This window comes from Heterodontus francisci, chromosome 20 (genome assembly GCF_036365525.1).
Source record: "Heterodontus francisci isolate sHetFra1 chromosome 20, sHetFra1.hap1, whole genome shotgun sequence".
In the NCBI taxonomy this organism is placed as follows: domain Eukaryota; kingdom Metazoa; phylum Chordata; class Chondrichthyes; order Heterodontiformes; family Heterodontidae; genus Heterodontus; species Heterodontus francisci.
The window spans coordinates 33,872,152-33,897,299 of NC_090390.1; the positions used below are offsets into that span (position 1 = coordinate 33,872,152).

General features: G+C 55.5%; 4 protein-coding genes across 4 annotated transcripts; 1 reads left to right on the plus strand and 3 right to left on the minus strand.

The window, feature by feature from the left end:
* Window positions 1-10,617: 10,617 nt before the first annotated feature.
* Window positions 10,618-13,728, minus strand: LOC137380859 (uncharacterized). The gene is made up of 3 exons (XM_068053268.1): window positions 13,605-13,728; window positions 12,183-12,506; window positions 10,618-12,074 (listed from the first exon to the last, which is right to left on the minus strand). The coding sequence occupies exons 1-3, from the start codon at window positions 13,726-13,728 to the stop codon at window positions 10,618-10,620; spliced, it is 1,905 nt and encodes a 634-aa protein (XP_067909369.1).
* A 1,831-nt stretch (window positions 13,729-15,559) lies between these two features.
* LOC137380861 (uncharacterized) lies at window positions 15,560-18,422 on the minus strand. Its single transcript, XM_068053269.1, has 2 exons — window positions 15,681-18,422; window positions 15,560-15,565 (listed from the first exon to the last, which is right to left on the minus strand). Exons 1-2 carry the CDS (start codon window positions 18,420-18,422, stop codon window positions 15,560-15,562), a joined length of 2,748 nt encoding a protein of 915 aa, XP_067909370.1.
* Window positions 18,423-19,086: 664 nt separating this feature from the next.
* On the minus strand, window positions 19,087-22,164 carry LOC137380862 (putative per-hexamer repeat protein 5). The gene has a single exon (XM_068053270.1). The coding sequence runs from the start codon at window positions 22,162-22,164 to the stop codon at window positions 19,087-19,089; it is 3,078 nt and encodes a 1,025-aa protein (XP_067909371.1).
* Window positions 22,165-22,207: 43 nt separating this feature from the next.
* LOC137380863 (sericin-2-like) lies at window positions 22,208-23,301 on the plus strand. Its single transcript, XM_068053271.1, has 2 exons — window positions 22,208-22,222; window positions 22,312-23,301. Exons 1-2 carry the CDS (start codon window positions 22,208-22,210, stop codon window positions 23,299-23,301), a joined length of 1,005 nt encoding a protein of 334 aa, XP_067909372.1.
* Window positions 23,302-25,148: the final 1,847 nt, after the last annotated feature.

Sequence of the window (25,148 nt, forward strand, 5' to 3'; positions counted from 1 at the left end):
GTGAAAAAAGGAATTTACGACCTCCAAGAATGTTGTTTTACCTGTTTAGGCAATAACACAACTTGAATCTCATGAAGATTTTTCTACTGAGATATAGATCACTTCTTCCTTCAGAGCATGCTTCACTGGTATCCAGATCAGACTGGTTTTAGCCAGTCTTTTTTACACAGTCAAAAGTTACAATACACTATGTAACCTCCTCTCTCTCCTTCTGTTGCCTAAGGAACAGGTGCAGCTGCTGGCACACTGTGCCCCTTAGTTTTTAAAGGCACACTGTTTTAAAGAGTCTTAAAGGCACACTGTTTTTAAACAGAGGATTAAAAAAAAAACAGTTCCATGACACATCCTAGTGTGATCCTTATATCAGCATTATCAATCTGGCTATCTCTGTTACTCTGTTACTTTCTCCAAGATGGCTCCTGGGCTGGAAGCTCCCTAGGAAGCTCCCTTGCTGTTCAACTCTATCCATGGCCATCTGCTCCCATCCCTAACGTTTTCTCCCCCAATCTGCCCTCTTAAACTGTTTAAATTCCCCTGGCTCTTTAAATCAGTTCATTTTAGCCCTATCTAAAAGTTAACAGTTAGTTTAGTGTATGTTACCTGGGCCCACTGCCCTCCCCCAGCCACACCTGCTCTTTGGTTTCTCAATGAAATTGATCCGGATGAAACTGACGAGAACAGCTGCCGATACTTTAATCTCCGATCCTGCTGTCTTCACAGTCCAGAGTGTCTGCAGCCACGGCATGCGGTAAGTCCATTGAGGTGAAGAAGGAGCTGCGGGACCCGAGAGAAGTCCTGTGAAAAGGTGCCCCGAACACCCAAAACATCCACGAACGGCCCCCCCGGCCGCAACTTCAAAGCGCCCGCGGGAGATGGCTCGGAGAGCATCTGCAGCGCACTGTCGGCAATGCTGCATGCCTTTATTTAAACCACTGCAAAAAAAAAACCCTTAACAAATGTAATCACCTCTAAGTCTGCCAAATGATGCTTCACCTCCCGAAGGACGTGGATGAGCTTTCCGGACGTCGATGGTGGGCACTGAGGAAATGGCTTATTACCTGCACCAGATTCCACCCCCCCTCCCCCCCCTTTACCCCCCTTCCACCACCCCCCACCCCCGTCCCCTTTCCTGCTCCACCCTCTCAGCTCACCCCCTCACAACCCCGTCCCAGCCCGCCCCCCCCTCGCACCATCTTCACCCCGCACCCCCTTCCCCTGCACCCCCCCCCCACCCCCTCCCTCTACCCCTCCCCCTTGCATCCCCTCCTCCCACCGGCACCATCCTACACCTGTGTAGGGGCCCCAACAACCCCACTGCCTTGTGGGCGTCTCGGGAGAGACCAAGGCTAAGGGAGTAAACCCTAACAGAAAATCCGGAGCGGAACCCCGTAGGCGGTCATGTGTCACCTTTGGCATGTTTCCGGCAGTTCCTGCAGCCATACTGGTGCCAAACGTCGTGTCCTGCACTCCTTTGGACCCCACCAGAAAGGCCGAGAGGGGGGTTTTGACGACTGGGCAACTCTCAACCTCCATAAATTTGCCCAGGCATGCGCCATGGAGAGGTCACTCCATAGTTGCCTCACAGCGACTGAAACAACACGGAAGGCAGCAGTTACGGGTTATAAGTCCAGATAAATTGGCGTAGAAACTGGGCGCCACGGGTTGCCTTTGTCGGTGGGAGAGGTCATTGCACCTCACTGGACAGCTACCGCCCGCCTCAAACCGGGCAGCCCCCGGTAAATAAGGTTCTGTCCCGCCACAGTCTGCCTGCTTCAATGGGTGCTTGGAGCTCAGGGTCATTGCCCGAAAGGTGGACTGATACACCGCACCAAACAACATGAAAAAAGGAAAGAAGGTACCAGCCCTTCGCTTTGCAAGCTGGAATGTCAGAACTATGTGTCCTGGCCTGTCGGAAGACCTTACACAAATCAACGATTCTCGGAAGACCGCCATCATTAACAACGAGCTCAGTAGACTCAATGTGGACATTGCAGCACTTCAGGAGACTCGCCTCCCCGCGAGTGGCTCTCTAGCAGAGCAAGACTACACCTTCTTCTGGCAGGGCAGGGATCCTGAAGAACCAAGACAGCATGGAGTGGGCTTCGCCATCAGAAACTCCTTGCTCAGCATGATAGAGCCTCCCTCAAATGGCTCGGAACGCATACTGTCCATCCGACTGCTCACCACCTCTGGTCCAGTACACCTACTCAGCATCTATGCTCCAACACTCTGTTCCGCACCTGAAGCTAAAGACCAGTTCTATGAACAACTCCATAACATCATTAGCAGCATCCCCAACACCGAACACCTATTCCTGCTGGGGGACTTTAATGCCAGGGTTGGGGCCGACCATGACTCATGGCCCTCCTGCCTTGGGCGCTATGGCGTTGGAAGGATGAATGAGAACGGGCAGAGACTGCTTGAGTTGTGTACCTATCATAACCTCTGCATCACCAACTCGTTCTTTCACACTAAACCCTGTCACCAGGTTTCATGGAGGCACCCAAGATCACGTCGTTGGCACCAGCTAGACCTCATTGTCACAAGGCGAGCCGCCTTAAACAGTGTTCAAATCACACGCAGCTTCCACAGTGCGGACTGCGACACCGACCACTCCCTGGTGTGCAGCAAGGTTAGACTCAGACCAAAGAAGTTGCATCATTCCAAGCAGAAGGGCCACCCGCGCATCAACACGAGCAGAATTTCTCACCCACAGCTGTTACAAAAATTTCTAAATTCACTTGTAACAGCCCTTCAAAACACTCCCACAGGGGATGCTGAGACCAAGTGGGCCCACATCAGAGACGCCATCTATGAGTCAGCTTTGACCACCTACGGCAAAAGTGCGAAGAGAAATGCAGACTGGTTTCAATCTCATAATGAAGAGCTGGAACCTGTCATAGCCGCTAAGCGCATTGCACTTTTGAACTACAAGAAAGCCCCCAGCGATTTAACATCCGCAGCACTTAAAGCAGCCAGAAGTACTGCACAAAGAACAGCTAGGCGTTGCGCAAACGACTACTGGCAACACCTATGCAGTCATATTCAGCTGGCCTCAGACACCGGAAACATCAGAGGAATGTATGATGGCATGAAGAGAGCTCTTGGGCCAACCATCAAGAAGATCACCCCCCTCAAGTCTAAATCGGGGGACATAATCACTGACCAACGCAAACAGATGGACCGCTGGGTTGAGCACTACCTAGAACTGTACTCCAGGGAGAATGCTGTCACTGAGACTGCCCTCAATGCAGCCCAGCCTCTACCAGTCATGGATGAGCTGGACATACAGCCAACCAAATCGGAACTCAGTGATGCCATTGATTCCCTAGCCAGCGGAAAAGCCCCTGGGAAGGACAGCATTACCCCTGAAATAATCAAGAGTGCCAAGCCTGCTATACTCTCAGCACTACATGAACTGCTATGCCTGTGCTGGGACGAGGGAGCAGTACCCCAGGACATGCGCGATGCCAACATCATCACCCTCTATAAAAACAAAGGTGACCGCGGTGACTGCAACAACTACCGTGGAATCTCCCTGCTCAGCATAGTGGGGAAAGTCTTTGCTCGAGTCGCTCTGAACAGGCTCCAGAAGCTGGCCGAGCGCGTCTACCCTGAGGCACAGTGTGGCTTTCGTGCAGAGAGATCGACTATTGACATGCTGTTCTCCCTTCGTCAGATACAGGAGAAATGCCGTGAACAACAGATGCCCCTCTACATTGCTTTCATTGATCTCACCAAAGCCTTTGACCTCGTCAGCAGACGTGGTCTCTTCAGACTACTAGAAAAGATCGGATGTCCACCAAAGCTACTAAGTATCATCACCTCATTCCATGACAATATGAAAGGCACAATTCAACATGGTGGCTCCTCATCAGAGCCCTTTCCTATCCTGAGTGGTGTGAAACAGGGCTGTGTTCTCGCACCCACACTTTTTGGGATTTTCTTCTCCCTGCTGCTTTCACATGCGTTCAAATCCTCTGAAGAAGGAATTTTCCTCCACACAAGATCAGGGGGCAGGTTGTTCAACCTTGCCCGTCTAAGAGCGAAGTCCAAAGTACGGAAAGTCCTCATCAGAGAACTCCTCTTTGCTGACGATGCTGCTTTAACATCTCACACTGAAGAATGCCTGCAGAGTCTCATCGACAGGTTTGCGTCTGCCTGCAATGAATTTGGCCTAACCATCAGCCTCAAGAAAACGAACATCATGGGGCAGGATGTCAGAAATGCTCCATCCATCAATATTGGCGACCACGCTCTGGAAGTGGTTCAAGAGTTCACCTACCTAGGCTCAACTATCACCAGTAACCTGTCTCTAGATGCAGAAATCAACAAGCGCATGGGTAAGGCTTCCACTGCTATGTTCAGACTGGCCAAGAGAGTGTGGGAAAATGGCGCACTGACACGGAACACAAAAGTCCGAGTGTATCAGGCCTGTGACCTCAGTACCTTGCTCTACGGCAGCGAGGCCTGGACAACGTATGCCAGCCAAGAGCGACGTCTCAATTCATTCCATCTTCGCTGCCTTCGGAGAATACTTGGCATCAGGTGGCAGGACTATATCTCCAACACAGAAGTCCTTGAAGCGGCCAACATCCCCAGCTTATACACACTACTGAGTCAGCGGCGCTTGAGATGGCTTGGCCATGTGAGCCGCATGGAAGATGGCAGGATCCCCAAAGACACATTGTACAGCGAGCTCGCCACTGGTATCAGACCCACCGGCCGTCCATGTCTCCGTTATAAAGACGTCTGCAAACGCGACATGAAATCGTGTGACATTGATCACAAGTCGTGGGAGTCAGTTGCCAGCATTCGCCAGAGCTGGCGGGCAGCCATAAAGACAGGGCTAAATTGTGGCGAGTCGAAGAGACTTAGTAGTTGGCAGGAAAAAAGACAGAGGCGCAAGGGGAGAGCCAACTGTGCAACAGCCCCAACAAACAAATTTCTCTGCAGCACCTGTGGAAGAGCCTGTCACTCTAGAATTGGCCTTTATAGCCACTCCAGGCGCTGCTTCACAAACCACTGACCACCTCCAGGCGCGTATCCATTGTCTCTCGAGATAAGGAGGCCCAAAAGAAGAAAGATCAATCTGGCTGTATACAGCCTGGTTTATATGAAATCAAATTTTTGTTTTGATCCCTAAATCAGCTATTCCAACAACATGTTAAACATTCGCTCCCTCCACCACCAGCGCACAGTGGCAGCTGTCTGTACCATCTATAGAAAAAAACAAAGTGCTGGAAATACTCAGCAGGTCTGGCAGCATCCGTGGAGAGAGAAACAGAATTAAAGTTTCAGGTCTGTCACCTTTCTTCAGAGCTCGTCAAGGTTCCTTCAACAGCACCTTCCAAAGCTGTGACCTATACCACCTAGAAGAACAAGGGCAGCAGATGAATGGGAACCCCACCACCTGCAAGTTCCCCTTTAACTCACACATCATCCTGATTTGAAACTATATCATCGTTCCTTCATTGCCGCTGGGTCAAAATCCTGGAACTCCCTCCCTAACAGCACTGTGAGATTATTTATACCACATGGGCTGTAGTGGTTCAAGAATGTGGCTCACCACCACATTCTCAACGGCAATTAGGCATGGGCAACAAATGCTGGCCTTTGCCAGCGACACCCACAACGCCGACCCCCCACACCCCCATCCCCTAAATGAATAAATAAAAAGCTAATCTGTAGTCATATGTCAATTTACATTGTCTTTAAGAATTTTATCTGATTAAAAAATGCTGCTATGCTGCATCTCTGTGTGGTTACCATTCATTGAGTTTTCTTTCAGATAAATCATCAAATTGGCTAATCCAATAGTTGGTATATCTGACTTACACAAGAAACTATCACCATGGCCCCAATATTAACTTTGAGTTATGTTGGAAGCTGATGGTCATAGTGGTTGGGGGTGGGGGGGGAGGGGGGAACAGGAGGTCCAAAATCAGGCAGGAGACTCAGAATGATTTTCAGCACATCTGTCTCTGCTATTTTAATGCAGCTGCCTAACTACCATTCTGCTTTTGGGTTTGGCTTTGAATGCGCGACAGTGGACCTACATGATGCAAATTCAACTCCAGTATTTAATGGGACAAGAAGCTTTGGCAAAGAAATATTCACACTGTGAATGTGATGCCCACTTTAGCAACAACTCAGAATAGGCTAGATCCGTTCTTTCCTGCAGACTCTTGCCCTTTTTGCCGCAGATCCATCTCACTTGATCCTAGATCCCATGCATGGACTATTATATCCTAGGAGACCTGAGACGTGAAGACAATTGTTTGGTCATAGGTTGTAGACACCACAAGCGTAACCTATATTGGTATTTAGTTGTTAAAGAGCAAAATGTCCTTTGCCAGTGCAGTCCAGTAGGTCTGTATCCAAATTGGCATCGGTATTCACCTTAACTCCTTGGTTCAATTTGAATGGATGGCCCTTGTATCTTCCAATTAAAATTTTGAATGCCTTTTGGGCTATGAAAAGCCATAGTAGAGCACTTAAGGAAATCCTCCACCGCATCCCATTGGTTTGCAATTGTTTAGGAGCACAATAAGTGCTAAGTGCATCTGCCACCAACACAATGTCGGCTATGAAAAGAAATGCCACAATACTTTCAGAAATGTTAATAACGGACATTCCAAATCTATCTCTTATGATGGCATCAAGCCAATCATAGATGAAGACATGAAGTTTGGTGACAGTGGACAATCTTTCCTCACTCTCTTTCAGGGGAATTATGTTCACTTAGGCCCTTACCCACCTTTACATGGATCTTGGAGCTGGAACACACCTCATGAATAAAATCGACCATACACCCCCACGGCTTCATGTGGGCCACAAGATGCATGGGATAAAAGCCTTCTGAAAAACTGTGAAAAATGTCCCAAGCCTTACAATGCTTTGTAATCTCACAACCTGTACTGCACGTTCCTCAGGAGAGTGAAATTCTGCCTGTTCATTTGATTACTTTGCAGGCCTTTAGAGCAGCAGATGCATACAGTACGAAAAACCCAAAGCATCAGTTAACAGCCTGTGAGATTCCTTCATAGTTTTCAGTCTCCCTGGGACCACCCCCCCTCCCCCAGCCCTCCCCACCTTCTTGTGGATAGAATCCAAGGCTGGGGTTTTCCAGGCCCTTTGAGGATAGCCTCAGAGGCCCGGGAGTGGGGCGCATAATATTGCGTGGGGTGGGGACAAAAGAGTTCCGATGTCATCACATTAGTTCCAGATTTTACGAGGGACATATTGAGGGACAATACGAAAGGGCATGCAGATCTGACAAAAAGATAATTAAGGCACTTAAAGTGCCAATAAACCAAGAGATGCAAAATGCACAGACACTTGGTGTCAGAGCCCCAGCAGGTGTATGAAGGTGGCAAAAAGGAGGTAGGTCAGTTTAAGGCTTCATTCAGCCATTGGGTGAGGCAGCCCGACTTGACAGGAAGGCTAGAGCAGTGCGGCCATTGCATTTCGTTGCAAGGGTGTTCAGGTGCCATGGCTTTGGGGGTATGCTGCCATCTGGCTACTGGCACTGAGGTGGATTGAAAGGGGAGTGAGAGGGGCTGGAGTGTGGTGGTTGCATCTGGGAGAGAGGCCCTTGAGATCGGGAGTGCCCAATGGCCTTGGGCATCGTGCACTCAGGAGGTGGGTCCTCTTGTGAGGTAGAGCACCTGAGAGAGACAGAGAGCTGCAGCCACAAGCAGTGAGACAGCAGCAACTGCATGACCACCTACAGAGGCAGCCTCGGGGCGGGGGAGGGGTGAAAGTGGGAGAAGGCTGCAGGGGGGACCATGAGCAGGCTGCAGCGAGAAAAACTAGGTATGCTGTAGCAAAGGTCTACAGACAGAGTATGAGCTACCTCCAACTGTCGGAGCGGCAGTGTCGCCAAAGCTTGTGCCTCTCCCGAGAGACTGTCACAAACCTTTGTGCCATTGGTGACAGATGACCTGAACCCCAATGATGTTGGTGGTCATCCGATGCCAGTGGCGGTGAAGTTCACTATGGCCATTAACTTCTAGGCCTTCGGTTCTTTCCAGGGAGCCACTGGAGAGATGTGTGGCATCTCCCAATCAGCAGTACATCATTGCATCAAGATAGTGACTGATGCTCTCTTCAAGAGGGCCAGTCAATACATACATTATCGCACTGATCCAGACAGTCAGTCTGAGAGAGCCATAGGATTCGGGGCCTTTGCTGGATTCCCTCAGGTGCAGGGTGTCATCAACTGCATGCATGTGGCCGTCAAGGCTCCCACAGGCCAGCCATCAGCCTTCATTAACAGAAAGGGCTTCCATTCCCTTAACGTCCAACCAGTCTGTGACCACCACCAACGGATCCTGCAGGTGGGTGCATCATACCCTGGAAACAGCCACGACGTCTACATACTCAGGCACTCCCAGATGCTTGAGCTTTTCACTCCCCCTGAGTGCCTTCAAGGTTGAATTTTTGGTGACAATGGCTACCCACTAAAGAGATGGCGACTGACTGCTGTGAGGAACCAAGGACAGAAGCAGAGGAGAAACACAACCTGCCATGCAGCAACCCGAGCCACTATCGGCCAGGCTTTAGGTCTCCTGAAGATGAAATTTAGATGCCTGGATCGATCCAGTCGTGAGCTTCAATATGCCCCAGTGAGCATCTCACGTATCATGCTGGCATCCTGCATGCTGCGCAACTTAATGATACAGAGGGTGGAGGCCCTGAACAATGAGGATATAGTGGAGCGCGATGCCGCCTCAGACAAGGAGGATGATGAGGAAGCTGTTGACCAGCTGCTGCATCCTGAAAGACACCAGGGAGCACATGAAAGGCGTAATGACATAGGCGCTAGGAAGGCTCGGGACACATTTTAGATGAGCCTTGCTACCTCATACTTCCAATCAAATACTGATCCACCTTCATCCTGCACTGTTGTCGTTCACCTCAGTTAAAAGAATCTTGTGTACAGTGACACCTTGATCTTCAGCATGGGCAAAGTGACATCCACACAGCCCTTAGGGCGAGCCCAGGTATTCCTGAGGTTCCAGAGGGCCATCAGTAATGGAAAGAGATGTTGACATAATGCAGTACATCTTTATTGAAAACATAAACAGACATAAGCAGTATTTCCTTAACATTGTATTTGCCTGTGAACCCCAAGTACATCTAATGGGTTTTCTTATTTCTCCTATGAGTGCTCTTACATGGTGCATCCAGCTGAGGTGGAGACAGGCTGCTGACCCTGCTACCCCATGGCTTGGGATGACCTTGGCAGCCGTCCTCTGGTTGTCTGAGGCCTGGAGGGCCCCAGCATTCTGGGGCCTCCTGCACAGGTGCAGGAGATTCCTCAGTTGTTGCAGAAACTTGAGGTACTGGTGTTACTGGCAGAGGGGCTGAGGAGCCTCTGTTCACACTAGGAGTGTTCTGAGAGGAACCCCCAGATGTGGAAGGCTACTGCTTCTCCTCCCTCACAAGGCACACTTATACCTCCTTGCTCACCTGAGCAGTCCAGGGACTCGATGGACAATCCAGGCACCTTGTTCTCCCCTCTTGCCTTGCTACTGCTGCACAGAACTCATAGAAACATAGAAAATAGGAGGAGTAGGCCATTCGGCCCTTTGGGCCTGCTCCGCTATTCAAAATAGATCGTGGCTGATCATCTAATTCAGTACCCTGTTCCCGCTTTCTCCCCATACCCCCTGATCCCTTTGGCATTAAGAAATATATCGATCTCCTTCTTGAATATATTTAATGACTTGGCCTCCACTGCCTTCTGCGGTAGAGAATTCCACAGGTTCACACCCTCCGTGAAGAAATTTCTCCTAATCTCGGTTCTAAATGGCATACCCCGTATCCTGAGACTATGACCCCTGGTTTTGGACTCCCCAGCCATCGGGAACATCCTCCCTGTATCTAGCCTGCCTAGTCCTGTTAGAATTTTATAGGTTTCTATGAGATCCCCTCTCATTCTTCTAAACTCTAGTGAATATAGGCCTAGTCGACCCAATCTCTCCTCATATGTCAATCCTGCCATCCCAGGAATCAGCCTAGTAAATCAGGAATCAGACTAGTAAATCTCATGGACAAGGCAATGGCCTGCAGGTCTGTGTGCATCTCCGGCATCCACTGACTGGACTGCTGGATGTGGCTCTCCAGGAGAGTCACCAAACTCTTGACAGAGGAGGCTACGCAGACAGATAAGAGGGAAGTGGCAGCACTCGTGGCCTGGATGGACTCTTTTCTTGACCAAGCCAGGGTGTGCATACTGTCTGGAATCTCTGCCAGATCTTCACGCACCTCACACAGAATGTCCAGCATCTGCGGCAATACTGGTGACTCCAGAGGCACATCATCAGCTTCAGGCTCACATCATCCAGACCTCACTCACTCTTCCAATGTCAATGGCCTCAGCTGTCACAATCTCCGACAGCTGCTCAGGCGCATTTGTGGTGCTCTCACCTGGTTGTGACCCCGAATCTAAGCGTGAATGGATACCCACCAATGTGAGAGTATATGCATTGGTGGAAGATGCACGGGAATGATGTGACAATGCACCTTCTGAGGTCTCCTCCTCCTCCTTAGAGGTGGACATGGCAGCTCACTGTTCTTATTGTTGACCTGTGTGAGAGGACAGATAGATCAAAAGGTTTTGCATTTCTGAACACGTGCCACCAAAATCAGCTTGCGTGTGGGTGTGGCTCCAGTCAGGGCAGTGGCTCCAGTTAGGGCAGTGGCTCCAGGTAGGGCAGTGGCTTCAGTCAGAGCAGTGACATCCATCAGGGCAGTGGCTCCAGTCAGGCCAGTGGCTCCAGTAAGGGCAATGGCTCCAGTCAGGCCAGTGGCTCCAGTCAGAGCAGTGACTCCCGTCAGGGCAGTGGCTCCAGTCAGGACTGTGGCTCCAGTCAGGCCAGTGGCTCCAGTCAGGACTGTGGCTCCAGTCAGGGCAGTGGCTCCAGTCAGGCAAGTGGATCCAGTTAGGGCCGAGGCTCCAGTCAGGCAAGTGGCTCCAGTCAGGGCAGTGGCTCCAGTCAGGCCTGTGGCTCCAGTCAGAGCAGTGACTCCCATCAGGGCAGTGGCTCCAGTAAGGGCAGTGGCTCCAGTCAGGCCAGTGGCTCCAGTCAGAGCAGTGACTCCCATCAGTGCAGTGGCTCCAGTCAGGCCAGTGGCTCCAGTTAGGGCAGTGGCTCCAGTCAGGGCAGTGACTCCAGTCAGGGCAGTGACTCCCATTAGGGCAGCGGCTCCAGTCAAGGCAGTGGCTCCAGTCAAGGCAGTGGCTCCAGTCAGGGAAGTGGCTCCAGTCAAAGCAGTGGCTCCCGTCAGGACTGTGGCTCCAGTCAGGGCAGTGGCTCCCGTGAAGGCAGTGGCTCCAGTCAAGGCTGTTGCTCCAGTCAAGCCTGTGGCTCCAGTCAGGGCAGTGGCTCCAGTCAAAGCAGTGGCTCCAGTCAGGGCAGTGGCTCCAGTCAGGCCTGTGGCTCCAGTCAGGGCAGTGGCTCCAGTCAAAGCAGTGGCTCCAGTCAGGGCAGTGGCTACAGTCAGGACTGTGGCTCCAGTCAGGGCAGTGGCTCCAGTCAAGGCAGTGGCTCCCGTCAGGACCGTGGCTCCAGTCAAGGCAGTTGGTCCAGTCAGGGCAGTGGCTCCCGTGAAGGCAGTGGCTCCAGTCAAGGCTGTTGCTACAGTCAGGACTGTGGCTCCAGTCAGGGCAGTGGCTCCAGTCAAGGCAGTGGCTCCCGTCAGGACCGTGGCTCCAGTCAAGGCAGTTGGTCCAGTCAGGGCAGTGGCTCCCGTGAAGGCAGTGGCTCCAGTCAGGGCAGTGGCTCCAGTCAAGCCTGTGGCTCCAGTCAGGGCAGTGGCTCCAGTCAGGACTGTGGCTCCAGTCAGGGCAGTGGCTCCAGTCAGGCCTGTGGCTCCAGTCAAGGCAGTTGGTCCAGTCGGGGCAGTGGCTCCAGTCAGGGCAGTGGCTCCAGTCAGGCCTGTGGCTCCAGTCAAGGCAGTGGGTCCAGTCAGGGCAGTGACTCCAGTCAGGCCTGTGGCTCCAGTCAGGGCAGTGACTCCAGTCAGGCCTGTGGCTCCAGTCAGGGCAGTGACTCCAGTCAGGCCTGTGGCTCCAGTCAGGGCAGTGGCTCCCGTCAAGGCAGTGGCTCCAGTCAAGCCTGTGGCTCCAGTCAAGGCAGTGGCTCCAGTCAGGGCAGTGACTCCAGTCAGGCCTGTGGCTCCAGTCAGGGCAGTGGCTCCAGTCAGGGCAGTGGCTACAGTCAGGGCAGTGGGTCCAGTCAGGGCAGTGACTCCCATCAGGCCTGTGGCTCCCATCAGAGCTGTGGCTCCAGTCAAGCCTGTGGCTCCAGTCAGGCCTATGGCTCCAGTCAGGGCAGTGGCTCCCGTCAGGCCTGTGACTCCAGTCAGGGCAGTGACTCCCATCAGGCCTGTGGCTCCAGTCAGGGCAGTGACTCCCGTCAGGCCTGTGGCTCCCATCAGGGCAGTGGCTCCAGTCAGGCCTGTGGCTCCAGTCAGGGCAGTGGCTCCAGTCAAGCCTGTGGCTCCAGTCAGGACCGTGGCTCCAGTCAGGCCTGTGGCTCCAGTCAGGGCAGTGACTCCAGTCAGGCCTGTGGCTCCAGTCAAGCCTGTGGCTCCAGTCAGGGCAGTGGGTCCAGTCAAGCCTCTGGCTCCAGTCAGGGCAGTGGCTCCAGTCAGGCCTGTGGCTCCAATCAAGCCTGTGGCTCCAGTCAGGGCAGTGGCTCCAGTCAGGCCTGTGGCTCCAGTCAGGGCAGTGGCTCCAGTCAAAGCAGTGGCTCCAGTCAGGGCAGTGGCTCCAGTCAGGACTGTGGCTCCAGTCAGGGCAGTGGCTCCAGTCAAGGCAGTGGCTCCCGTCAGGATCGTGGCTCCAGTCAAGGCAGTTGGTCCAGTCAGGGCAGTGGCTCCCGTGAAGGCAGTGGCTCCAGTCAAGGCTGTTGCTCCAGTCAGGACTGTGGCTCCAGTCAGGGCAGTGGCTCCAGTCAAGCCTGTGGCTCCAGTCAGGGCAGTGGCTCCAGTCAGGACTGTGGCTCCAGTCAGGGCAGTGGCTCCAGTCAGGCCTGTGGCTCCAGTCAAGGCAGTTGGTCCAGTCAGGGCAGTGGCTCCAGTCAGGGCAGTGGCTCCAGTCAGGCCTGTGGCTCCAGTCAAGGCAGTGGGTCCAGTCAGGGCAGTGACTCCAGTCAGGCCTGTGGCTCCAGTCAGGGCAGTGACTCCAGTCAGGCCTATGGCTCCAGTCAGGGCAGTGACTCCAGTCAGGCCTGTGGCTCCAGTCAGGGCAGTGGCTCCCGTCAAGGCAGTGGCTCCAGTCAAGCCTGTGGCTCCAGTCAAGGCAGTGGCTCCAGTCAGGTCAGTGACTCCAGTCAGGCCTGTGGCTCCAGTCAGGGCAGTGGCTCCAGTCAGGGCAGTGGCTCCAGTCAGGGCAGTGACTCCAGTCAGGGCAGTGGCTCCAGTCAGGGCAGTGACTCCCGTCAGGCCTGTGGCTCCCATCAGGGCAGTGGCTCCAGTCAGGCCTGTGGCTCCAGTCAGGGCAGTGGCTCCAGTCAAGCCTGTGGCTCCAGTCAGGACCGTGGCTCCAGTCAGGCCTGTGGCTCCAGTCAGGGCAGTGGCTCCAGTCAGGCCTGTGGCTCCAGTCAAGCCTGTGGCTCCAGTCAGGGCAGTGGGTCCAGTCAAGCCTGTGGCTCCAGTCAGGGCAGTGGCTCCAGTCAGGCCTGTGGCTCCAGTCAGGACCGTGGCTCCAGTCATGCCTGTGGCTCCAGTCAGGCCTGTGGCTCCAGTCAAGCCTGTGGCTCCAGTCAGGGCAGTGGCTCCAGTCAGGCCTGTGGCTCCAATCAAGCCTGTGACTCCAGTCAGGGCAGTGGCTCCAGTCAGGCCTGTGACTCCAGTCAGGGCAGTGGCTCCAGTCAGGGCAGTGGCTCCAGTCAGGTCAGTGACTCCAGTCAGGCCTGTGGCTCCAGTCAGGGCAGTGGCTCCAGTCAGGGCAGTGGCTCCAGTCAGGGCAGTGACTCCAGTCAGGGCAGTGGCTCCAGTCAGGGCAGTGACTCCCGTCAGGCCTGTGGCTCCCATCAGGGCAGTGGCTCCAGTCAGGCCTGTGGCTCCAGTCAGGGCAGTGGCTCCAGTCAAGCCTGTGGCTCCAGTCAGGACCGTGGCTCCAGTCAGGCCTGTGGCTCCAGTCAGGGCAGTGGCTCCAGTCAGGCCTGTGGCTCCAGTCAAGCCTGTGGCTCCAGTCAGGGCAGTGGGTCCAGTCAAGCCTGTGGCTCCAGTCAGGGCAGTGGCTCCAGTCAGGCCTGTGGCTCCAGTCAGGACCGTGGCTCCAGTCATGCCTGTGGCTCCAGTCAGGCCTGTGGCTCCAGTCAAGCCTGTGGCTCCAGTCAGGGCAGTGGCTCCAGTCAGGCCTGTGGCTCCAATCAAGCCTGTGACTCCAGTCAGGGCAGTGGCTCCAGTCAGGCCTGTGACTCCAGTCAGGGCAGTGGCTCCAGTCAGGGCAGTGGCTCCTGTCAGGACGGTGGCTCCAGTCAAGCCTGTGGATCTAGTCAGGGCACTGGGTCCAGTCAAGCCTGTGGCTCCAGTCAGGGCAGTGGCTCCAGTCAGGCCTGTGGCTCCAGTCATGGCAGTGGCTCCAGTCAGGCCTGTGGCTCCAGTCAGTGCAGTGGCTCCAGACAGGACGGTGGCTCCAGTCAAGCCTGTGGCTCCAGTCAGGCCAGTGGCTCCAGTCAAGCCTGTGGATCCAGTCAGGGCAGTGGCTACAGTCAGGGCAGTGGGTCCAGTCAGGGCAGTGACTCCCATCAGGCCTGTGGCTCCCATCAGGGCTGTGGCTCCAGTCAAGCCTGTGGCTCCAGTCAGGCCTATGGCTCCAGTCAGGGCAGTGGCTCCCGTCAGGCCTGTGGCTCCAGTCAAGGCAGTGGGTCCAGTCAGGGCAGTGGCTCCATTCAGGCCTGTGACTCCAGTCAGGGCAGTGACTCCCATCAGGCCTGTGGCTCCAGTCAGGGCAGTGACTCCCGTCAGGCCTGTGGCTCCCATCAGGGCAGTGGCTCCAGTCAGGCCTGTGGCTCCAGTCAGGGCAGTGGCTCCCGTGAAGGCAGTGGCTCCAGTCAAGGCTGTTGCTCCAGTCAGGACTGTGGCTCCAGTCAGGGCAGTGGCTCCAGTCAAGCCTGTGGCTCCAGTCAGGGCAGTGGCTCCAGTCAGGACTGTGGCTCCAGTCAGGCAGTTGGTCCAGTCAGGGCAGTGGCTCCAGTCAGGGCAGTGGCTCCAGTCAGGCCTGTGGCTCCAGTCAGGGCAGTGGGTCCAGTCAGGGCAGTGACTCCAGTCAGGCCTGTGGCTCCAGTCAGGGCAGTGACTCCAGTCAGGCCTATGGCTCCAGTCAGGGCAGTGACTCCAGTCAGGCCTGTGGCTCCAGTCAGGGCAGTGGCTCCCGTCAAGGCAGTGGCTCCAGTCAAGCCTGTGGCTCCAGTCAAGGCAGTGGCTCCAGTCAGGTCAGTGACTCCAGTCAGGCCTGTGGCTCCAGTCAGGGCAGTGGCTCCAGTCAGGGCAGTGACTCCAGTCAGGGCAGTGGCTCCAGTCAGGGCAGTGACTCCCGTCAGGCCTGTGGCTCCCATCAGGGCAGTGGCTCCAGTCAGGCCTGTGGCTCCAGTCAGGGCAGTGGCTCCAGTCAAGCCTGTGGCTCCAGTCAGGACCGTGGCTCCAGTCAGGCCTGTGGCTCCAGTCAGGGCAGTGGCTCCAGTCAGGCCTGTGGCTCCAGTCAAGCCTGTGGCTCCAGTCAGGGCAGTGGGTCCAGTCAAGCCTGTGGCTCCAGTCAGGGCAGTGGCTCCAGTCAGGCCTGTGGCTCCAGTCAGGACCGTGGCTCCAGTCATGCCTGTGGCTCCAGTCAGGCCTGTGGCTCCAGTCAAGCCTGTGGCTCCAGTCAGGGCAGTGGCTCCAGTCAGGCCTGTGGCTCCAATCAAGCCTGTGACTCCAGTCAGGGCAGTGGCTCCAGCCAGGCCTGTGACTCCAGTCAGGGCAGTGGCTCCAGTCAGGGCAGTGGCTCCTGTCAGGACGGTGGCTCCAGTCAAGCCTGTGGATCCAGTCAGGGCACTGGGTCCAGTCAAGCCTGTGGCTCCAGTCAGGGCAGTGGCTCCAGTCAGGCCTGTGGCTCCAGTCAGGGCAGTGGCTCCAGTCAGGCCTGTGGCTCCAGTCAGTGCAGTGGCTCCAGACAGGACGGTGGCTCCAGTCAAGCCTGTGGCTCCAGTCAGGCCAGTGGCTCCAGTCAAGCCTGTGGATCCAGTCAGGGCAGTGGCTACAGTCAGGGCAGTGGGTCCAGTCAGGGCAGTGACTCCCATCAGGCCTGTGGCTCCCATCAGGGCTGTGGCTCCAGTCAAGCCTGTGGCTCCAGTCAGGCCTATGGCTCCAGTCAGGGCAGTGGCTCCCGTCAGGCCTGTGGCTCCAGTCAAGGCAGTGGGTCCAGTCAGGGCAGTGGCTCCAGTCAGGGCAGTGACTCCAGTCAGGGCAGTGACTCCCATCAGGCCTGTGGCTCCAGTCAGGGCAGTGACTCCCGTCAGGCCTGTGGCTCCCATCAGGGCAGTGGCTCCAGTCAGGCCTGTGGCTCCAGTCAGGGCAGTGGCTCCAGTCAAGCCTGTGGCTCCAGTCAGGACCGTGGCTCCAGTCAGGCCTGTGGCTCCAGTCAGGGCAGTGACTCCAGTCAGGCCTGTGGCTCCAGTCAAGCCTGTGGCTACAGTCAGGGCAGTGGGTCCAGTCAAGCCTCTGGCTCCAGTCAGGGCAGTGGCTCCAGTCAGGCCTGTGGCTCCAATCAAGCCTGTGGCTCCAGTCAGGGCAGTGGCTCCAGTCAGGCCTGTGGCTCCAGTCAGGGCAGTGGCTCCAGTCAGGCCTGTGGCTCCAGTCAGGGCGGTGGCTCCTGTCAGGACGGTGGCTCCAGTCAAGCCTGTGGCTCCAGTCAGGGCAGTGGCTCCAGTCAAGCCTGTGGCTCCAGTCAGGGCAGTGGGTCCAGTCAAGGCAGTGGCTCCAGTAAGGGCAGTGGCTCCAGTCAGGGCAGTGACTCCCGTCAGGCCTGTGGCTCCAGTCAGGTCAGTGGCTCCAGTCAGGTCAGTGGCTCCAGTCAAGGCAGTGGCTCCAGTCAAGCCTGTGGCTCCTGTCAGGGCAGTGGCTCCAGTCAGGTCAGTGGCTCCAGTCAGGGTAGTGGCTCCAGTCAAGGCAGTGGCTCCAGTCAGGTCAGTGGCTCCAGTCAAGGCAGTGGCTCCAGTCAGGACTGTGGCTCCAGTCAAGGCAGTGGCTCCAGTCAGGGCAGTGGCTCCAGTCAGGACTGTGGCTCCAGTCAGGACTGTGGCTCCAGTCAAGGCAGTGGCTCCAGTCAGGGAAGTGACTCCAGTCAGTGCAGTGACTCCAGTCAGGACTGTGGCTCCAGTCAAGGCAGTGGCTCCAGTCAAGGCAGTGGCTCCAGTCAGGGAAGTGACTCCAGTCAAGGCAGTGGCTCCAGTCAGGGCAGTGGCTCCAGTCACGCCCGTGGCTCCAGTCAGGGCAGTGGCTCCAGTCAGGCCTGTGGCTTCAGTCAGGGCAGTGGCTCCAGTCAGGCCTGTGACTCCAGTCAGGGCAGTGGCTCCAGTCAGGCCTGTGGCTTCAGTCAGGGCAGTGACTCCCGTCAGGGCAGTGGCTCGCGTCAGGCCTGTGGCTCCCATCAGGGCAGTGGCTCCCATCAGGCCAGTGGCTCCAGTCAGGGCAGTGGCTCCTTTCAGGGCAATGGCTCCAGTCAGAGCAGTGGCTCCAGTCAAGGTAGTGGCTCCAGTCAGGGCAGTGGCTCCAGTCAAGGCAGTGGCTCCAGTCAGGGCAGTGGCTCGCGTCAGGCCTGTGGCTCCCATCAGGGCAGTGGCTCCCATCACGCCCGTGGCTCCAGTCAGGGCAGTGGCTCCAGTCAAGCCTGTGGCTCCAGTCAGGCCTGTGGCTCCAGTCAGGGCAGTGACTCCCGTCAGGCCTGTGGCTCCAGTCAGGGCAGTGACTCCCGTCAGGCCTGTGGCTCCCATCAGGGCAGTGGCTCCAGTCAGGCCTGTGGCTGCAGTCAGGGCAGTGGCTCCAGTCAGGCCTGTGGCTCCAGTCAGGCCTGTGGCTCCAGTCAGGGCAGTGGCTCCCGTCAGACCTGTGGCTCCCATCAGGGCAGTGGCTCCAGTCAAGCCTGTGGCTCCAGTCAGGATTGTGGCTCCAGTCAGGATTGTGGCTCCAGTCAAGCCTGTGGCTCCAGTCAGGGCAGTGGCTCCAGTCAGGCCAGTGCCTCCAGTCAAGCCTGTGGATCCAGTCAGGGCAGTGGCTCCAGTCAAGGCAGTGGCTCCAGTCAGGGCATTGGCTCCGGTCAGGGCAGTGACTCCCGTCAGGCCTGTGGTTCCAGTCAGGTCAGTGGCTTCAGTCATGGCAGTGACTCCCGTCAGAGCAGTGGCTCCCGTCAGAGCAGTGGCTCCCATCAGGGCAGTGGCTCCAGTCAGGCCTGTGGCTCCAGTGAGCCTGCGGCTCCAGTCAGGCATGTGGCTCCAGTCAGGGCCGTGTCTCTAGTCAGGCCTGTGGCTCCAGTCAGAGCAGTGACTCCCATCAGAGCAGTGGCTCCCGTCAGGCCTGTCGCTCCCATCAGGGCAGTCGCTCCAGTCAGTACAGTGGCTCCAGTCAGGCCTGTGGCTCCAGTCAGGGCAGTGGCTCCAGTCAGGCCTGTGGCTCCAGTGAGGGCAGTGGCTCCTGTCAGGCCTGTGGCTCCCGTCAAGCCTGTGGCCCCAGTCAGGGCAGTGGGTCCAGTCAGGGCAGTGGCTCCAGTCAGGCCTGTGGCTCCAGTCAGGGCAGTGGCTCCAGTCAGGGCAGTGGCTCCAGTCAGGCCAGTGCCTCCAGTCAAGCCTGTGGATCCAGTCAGGGCAGTGGCTCCAGTCAAGGCAGTGGCTCCAGTCAGGGCATTGGCTCCAGTCAGGGCAGTGACTCCCGTCAGGCCTGTGGTTCCAGTCAGGTCAGTGGCTTCAGTCATGGCAGTGACTCCCGTCAGAGCAGTGGCTCCCGTCAGAGCAGTGGCTCCCATCAGGGCAGTGGCTCCAGTCAGGCCTGTGGCTCCAGTCAGGCATGCGGCTCCAGTCAGGGCAGTGGCTCCAGTCAGGCCTGTGGCTCCAGTGAGCCTGCGGCTCCAGTCAGGCATGTGGCTCCAGTCAGGGCCGTGTCTCTAGTCAGGCCTGTGGCTCCAGTCAGAGCAGTGACTCCCATCAGAGCAGTGGCTCCCGTCAGGCCTGTCGCTCCCATCAGGGCAGTCGCTCCAGTCAGTACAGTGGCTCCAGTCAGGCCTGTGGCTCCAGTCAGGGCAGTGGCTCCAGTCAGGCCTGTGGCTCCAGTGAGGGCAGTGGCTCCTGTCAGGCCTGTGGCTCCCGTCAAGCCTGTGGCCCCAGTCAGGGCAGTGGGTCCAGTCAGGGCAGTGGCTCCAGTCAGGCCTGTGGCTCCAGTCAGGGCAGTGGCTCCAGTCAGGGCAGTGGCTCCAGTCAGGCCTGTGGCTCCAGTCAGGGCAGTGACTCCAGTCAGGCCAGTGGCTCCAGTCAGGGCAGTGGCTCCAGTCAGGGCAGTGGCTCCAGTCAGGCCAGTGGCTCCAGTCAGGGCAATGTCTCCAGTCAGCGTAATGACTCCAGTCAGGGTAATGGCTCCTTTCATGGCAATGGCTCCAGTCAGGGTAATGGCTCCAGTCAGAGTAATGGCTCCAGTCAGGTTAATGGCTCCTTTCAGGGCAATGGCTCCAGTCAGGGTAATGGCTCCAGTCAGAGTAATGGCTCCAGTCAGGTTAATGGCTCCTTTCAGAGTAATGGCTCCAGTCAGAGTAATGGCTCCAGTCAGGTTAATGGCTCCTTTCAGAGTAATGGCTCCAGTCAGAGTAATGGCTCCAGTCAGGTTAATGGCTCCTGTCAGGGCAATGGCTCCAGTCAGAGTAATGGCTCCAGTCAGGTTAATGGCTCCTGTCAGAGTAATGGCTCCAGTCAGAGTAATGGCTCCAGTCAGGTTAATGGCTCCTTTCAGAGTAATGGCTCCAGTCAGAGTAATGGCTCCAGTCAGGGTAATGGCTCCTTTCAGGACAATGGCTCCAGTCAGGTTAATGGCTCCTGTCAGAGTAATGGCTCCAGTCAGAGTAATGGCTCCAGTCAGGGCAATGGCTCCAGTCAGAGTAATGGCTCCAGTCAGGGCAATGGCTCCAGTCAGAGTAATGGCTCCAGTCAGGTTAATGGCTCCAGTCAGAGTAATGGCTCCAGTCAGAGTAATGGCTCCAGTCAGCATAATAGCTCCAGTCAGAGTAATGGCTCCAGTCAGGGTAATGGCTCCTTTCAGGGCAATGGCTCCATTCAGAGTAATGCCTCCAGTCAGGGTAATGGCTCCATTCAGAGTAATGGCTCCAGTCAGAGTAATGGCTCCAGTCAGGGTAATGGCTCCAGTCAGAGTAATGGCTCCAGTCAGGGTAATGGCTCCAGTCAGGGTAATGGCTCCTTTCAGGGCAATGGTTCCATTCAGAGTAATGGCTCCAGTCAGGGTAATGGCTCCAGTCAGAGTAATGGCTCCTTTCAGAGTAATGGCGCCTTTCAGAGTAATGGCTCCAGTCAGATTAATGGCGCCAGTCAGAGTAATGGCTCCTTTCTGGGTCATGGCTCCAGTCAGAGTAATGGCTCCAGTCAGAGCAATGGCTCCAGTCAGGGCAATGGCTCCAGTCAGGGCAATGGCTCCAGTCAGGGTAATGGCTCCAGTCAGAGTAATGGCTCCAGTCAGGGGAATGGCTCCAGTCAGGGTAATGGCTCCAGTCAGAGTGTTGGCTCCAGTCAGAGTAATGGCTCCAGTCAGGGGAATGGCTCCAGTCAGGGTAATGGCTCCAGTCAGAGCAATGGCTCCAGTCAGGGCAATGGCTCCAGTCAGGGTAATGGCTCCAGTCAGAGTGTTGGCTCCAGTCAGGGGAATGGCTCCAGTCAGGGTAATGGCTCCAGTCAGAGCAATGGCTCCAGTCAGGGTCATGGCTCCAGTCAGAGTGTTGGCTCCAGTCAGGGTAATGGCTCCAGTCAGAGCAATGGCTCCAGTCAGGGCAATGGCTCCAGTCAGGGTAATGGCTCCAGTCAGAGTGTTGGCTCCAGTCAGGGGAATGGCTCCAGTCAGGGTAATGGCTCCAGTCAGGGCAATGGCTCCAGTCAGGGTAATGGCTCCAGTCAGAGTGTTGGCTCCAGTCAGAGCAATGGCTCCAGTCAGGGCAATGGCTCCAGTCAGGGTCATGGCTCCAGTCAGAGTGTTGGCTCCAGTCAGGGCAATGGCTCCAGTCAGGGGAATGGCTCCAGTCAGGGGAATGGCTCCAGTCAGGGGAATGGCTCCAGTCAGAGCAATGGCTCCAGTCAGGGCAATGGCTCCAGTCAGGGTAATGGCTCCAGTCAGGGCAATGGCTCCAGTCAGGGTAATGGCTCCAGTCAGGGTAATGGCTCCAGTCAGAGTAATGGCTCCAGTCAGATTAATGGCTCCAGTCAGGGCAATGGCTCCCGTCAGGGTAATGGCTCCAGTCAGATTAATGGCTCCAGTCAGAGTAATGGCTCCAGTCAGAGTAATGGCTCCAGTCAGATTAATGGCTCCAGTCAGGGCAATGGCTCCAGTCAGGGTAATGGCTCCAGTCAGGGCAATGGCTCCCGTCAGGGTAATGGCTCCAGTCAGATTAATGGCTCCAGTCAGGGCAATGGCTCCAGTCAGAGTAATGGCTCCAGTCAGAGTAATGGCTCCAGTCAAGGTATTGGCTCCAGTCAGGGGAATGGCTCCAGTCAGGGTAATGGCTCCAGTCAGGGCAATGGCTCCCATCAGGGCAATGGCTCCAGTCAGGGGAATGGCTCCAGTCAGGGGAATGGCTCCAGTCAGAGCAATGGCTCCAGTCAGGGCAATGGCTCCAGTCAGGGTAATGGCTCCAGTCAGAGTGTTGGCTCCAGTCAGGGCAATGGCTCCAGTCAGGGTAATGGCTCCAGTCAGATTAATGGCTCCAGTCAGAGTAATGGCTCCAGTCAAGGTAATGGCTCCAGTCAGGGTAATGGCTCCAGTCAGGGTAATGGCTCCAGTCAGATTAATGGCTCCAGTCAGAGTAATGGCTCCAGTCAAGGTATTGGCTCCAGTCAGGGTAATGGCTCCAGTCAGGGTAATGGCTCCAGTCAGATTAATGGCTCCAGTCAGGGCAATGGCTCCCATCAGGGTAATGGCTCCAGTCAGAGCAATGGCTCCAGTCAGGGCAATGGCTCCAGTCAGGGTAATGGCTCCAGTCAGAGTGTTGGCTCCAGTCAGGGCAATGGCTCCAGTCAGGGTAATGGCTCCAGTCAGGGGAATGGCTCCAGTCAGGGTAATGGCTCCAGTCAGAGTAATGGCTCCAGTCAGGGCAATGGCTCCAGTCAGGGCAATGGCTCCAGTCAGGGTAATGGCTCCAGTCAGAGTGTTGGCTCCAGTCAGGGCAATGGCTCCAGTCAGGGTAATGGCTCCAGTCAGGGGAATGGCTCCAGTCAGGGTAATGGCTCCAGTCAGAGTAATGGCTCCAGTCAGATTAATGGCTCCAGTCAGAGTAATGGCTCCAGTCAAGGTATTGGCTCCAGTCAGGGGAATGGCTCCAGTCAGGGTAATGGCTCCAGTCAGAGTAATGGCTCCAGTCAGATTAATGGCTCCAGTCAGGGCAATGGCTCCCATCAGGGTAATGGCTCCAGTCAGGGCAATGGCTCCAGTCAGATTAATGGCTCCAGTCAGGGCAATGGCTCCCGTCAGGGTAATGGCTCCAGTCAGAGTAATGGCTCCAGTCAGAGTAATGGCTCCAGTCAGGGTATTGGCTCCAGTCAGGGTAATGGCTCCAGTCAGAGTAATGGCTCCAGTCAGATTAATGGCTCCAGTCAGGGCAATGGCTCCCGTCAGGGTAATGGCTCCAGTCAGAGTAATGGCTCCAGTCAGAGTAATGGCTCCAGTCAAGGTATTGGCTCCAGTCAGGGGAATGGCTCCAGTCAGGGTAATGGCTCCAGTCAGGGTAATGGCTCCAGTCAGAGTAATGGCTCCAGTCAGAGTAATGGCTCCAGTCAAGGTATTGGCTCCCATCAGGGTAATGGCTCCAGTCAGGGTAATGGCTCCAGTCAGAGTAATGGCTCCAGTCAGATTAATGGCTCCAGTCAGGGTAATGGCTCCCATCAGGGTAATGGCTCCAGTCAGAGTAATGGCTCCAGTCAAGGTATTGACTCCAGTCAGAGTAATGGCTCCTTTCGGGGCAATGACTCCAGTCAGGGGCACCAGATATCTTCCGAGCGCTGCAAGCCCTTTAAATATGGTGCCAACAGCTCCAGCAGCGACACCTGAAAGTTAATTGGCTAGCCAATGCAAGATTGCGTTCCATTGGGGGATCAATTTGCACGCAGTAGCAGCACCCGCTTCTGGTCCCAGTGGTGGAACCTTGGGCCTACCCATAAAATTTCAGCCCATAACGTTCGATCAAAAGTGATGTGTGCTGACCGAAACTGCTTCAGCAACTTCAGAAGGAGAACTTCAAGGTGAGTCTTTGGCACTTGCTACTGTTTGCCAAGACCATTAACGCAATTCCCCTACGTCTCATTTTGAGCAGCTTTTATGAATTTGGCATGAATATCATCCATGCCAGCTGCCCTAGCTACTCTAGTGTGGAGTGGACCTCTTCCCATGAAACTGGTTCATTAAGGCCTCTATTTGTGCAGCATGCTCCATTAGCTTTTCCAACCGCTGTGCAGATGGATCCTTGCTATGGTCTGTTGGTCAGATGCCAAATCAGTATAATGCTTTCTCAATACCCTAATGTTGCCCTCATGGGTTTGCTGGAGAAAACTGGGCTGGCACTAACTCAAATGAACCGTTCTGACCATGACTTCTAGCAGAGACATTAACCAACAGAAAGTGATGCTGGCTTCATGACAAAGGATGATTGCCAACTCACAATGGCTGATGACCTCTGTGTTACAAGTGATCAGTCCAAGGTGCATAACAACTCTCCTTCCTTTTCAGGTTACCATACCAGAGGGCGTTTAGTGAATGGATGGCTAGCAAGCTAATCACTACCACATCACCTGCCATCAAGACCATCCCAGCAAAAGCAAAAGGGAAGTTCTGCGGCAGGGTGAAAGGCAGGAGAGATTTAATGAACAGCAGAATACTGCGGATAATGGAAATCTGGAATATAAACAGAAATGCTGTAAATATTCAGCAGGCCAGGCAGCGTCTGAGGAGAGAGAAACAGAGTTAACAGGTAGGATTTTATCCTGCCCTTGGAGACGGAAATGGAGGTGGGGGGGCCAAAGAAAATGGCAAGGGGTGTTGTGTCTGACGGTGTCCTGGCCGCCTGCCATTTTGTCTGTGGTGGGGAAAGCCAAGGTTAGCCTTCCCACCCCAGGCCAATTGAGGCCCTTATGTGACCAATTAATGGCCGATAAAGCGCCTCTTCTCACCTTCGCTCCAATTTTATGGATTACAGAGGGGCCTGTTGCCGCATGGAGACACTGCCAGGTAAAGCCACATGGAGACACTGCCAGGTAAAGCCTGGCAGTCTCCTAGCAAACTCGGTGGGGTGGGCTGCGGGGGGGCATCTATCTTTTGAGGTCAATCCATGGCCACCGGGGCTCCCCCGGTGGCAATGGCCACACCCCTGGCCAGAGCCCCCTCCCACTCTCACCATAGAATTGCAACAGGAGTCCAACGAAGGGAAGAGGAAGGGTCTCCCCCCACCCCGCACCCCCCCCGCGCCACCCCCCCCCCCCAACCACCTGGCCTGCCGCTGCGACCCCCATCACCAGAACAAAATCCAACCCAATGTTTCAGGTTGGTGACCTTTAGTCAGAACTGGAAAATGTTATAGATGTAATAGGTTTTGAACAAACACAGAGGCAGGGAAAGAGGGAGCAAAAGGGAAGGTCTGCGGCAGTGTGAAAGGCAGGAGAGATTTAATGAACAGCAGAATCATTACCAGCACCAGCTGTCTGAAAAAATGCAGTAGTTATGATCGGAAATTGTTAAACACGCTATTTAGTCCAGAATGCTGTAAAGTGCCTAATTGAAAGTTGAGGTGCTGTTCCTTGAGTTTACAATGAGCTTTATTGCATCAGTGTAGGAAGCAGAGGACAGAGAGGTCTGAGTGGGAGTGGAGCAGTGTATTAAAATGGCAAGTGACCGGATGCTCAGGA

Coding starts and splice junctions, on each gene's coding strand:
- LOC137380861 (XM_068053269.1), bottom strand. CDS start 18,422: ATGGGAGCCACTGCTCTGACGGGAGCCACTGCTCTGACGGGAGTCACT.
- LOC137380859 (XM_068053268.1), bottom strand. CDS start 13,728: ATGACTGGAGCCACGGTCCTGACTGGAGCCACAGGCCTGACTGGAGCC. Junction 12,507..13,604: donor AGGCTTGACTGGAGCCACAG/GCCTGACTGGAG, acceptor CTGGAGCCACAG/GCTTGACTGGAGCCACTGCC. Junction 12,075..12,182: donor TGCCCTGACTGGAGCCACAG/GCCTGACTGGAG, acceptor CTGGAGCCACAG/GCCTGACTGGAGTCACTGCC.
- LOC137380862 (XM_068053270.1), bottom strand. CDS start 22,164: ATGGGAGCCATTGCCCTGACTGGAGCCATTAATCTGACTGGAGCCATT.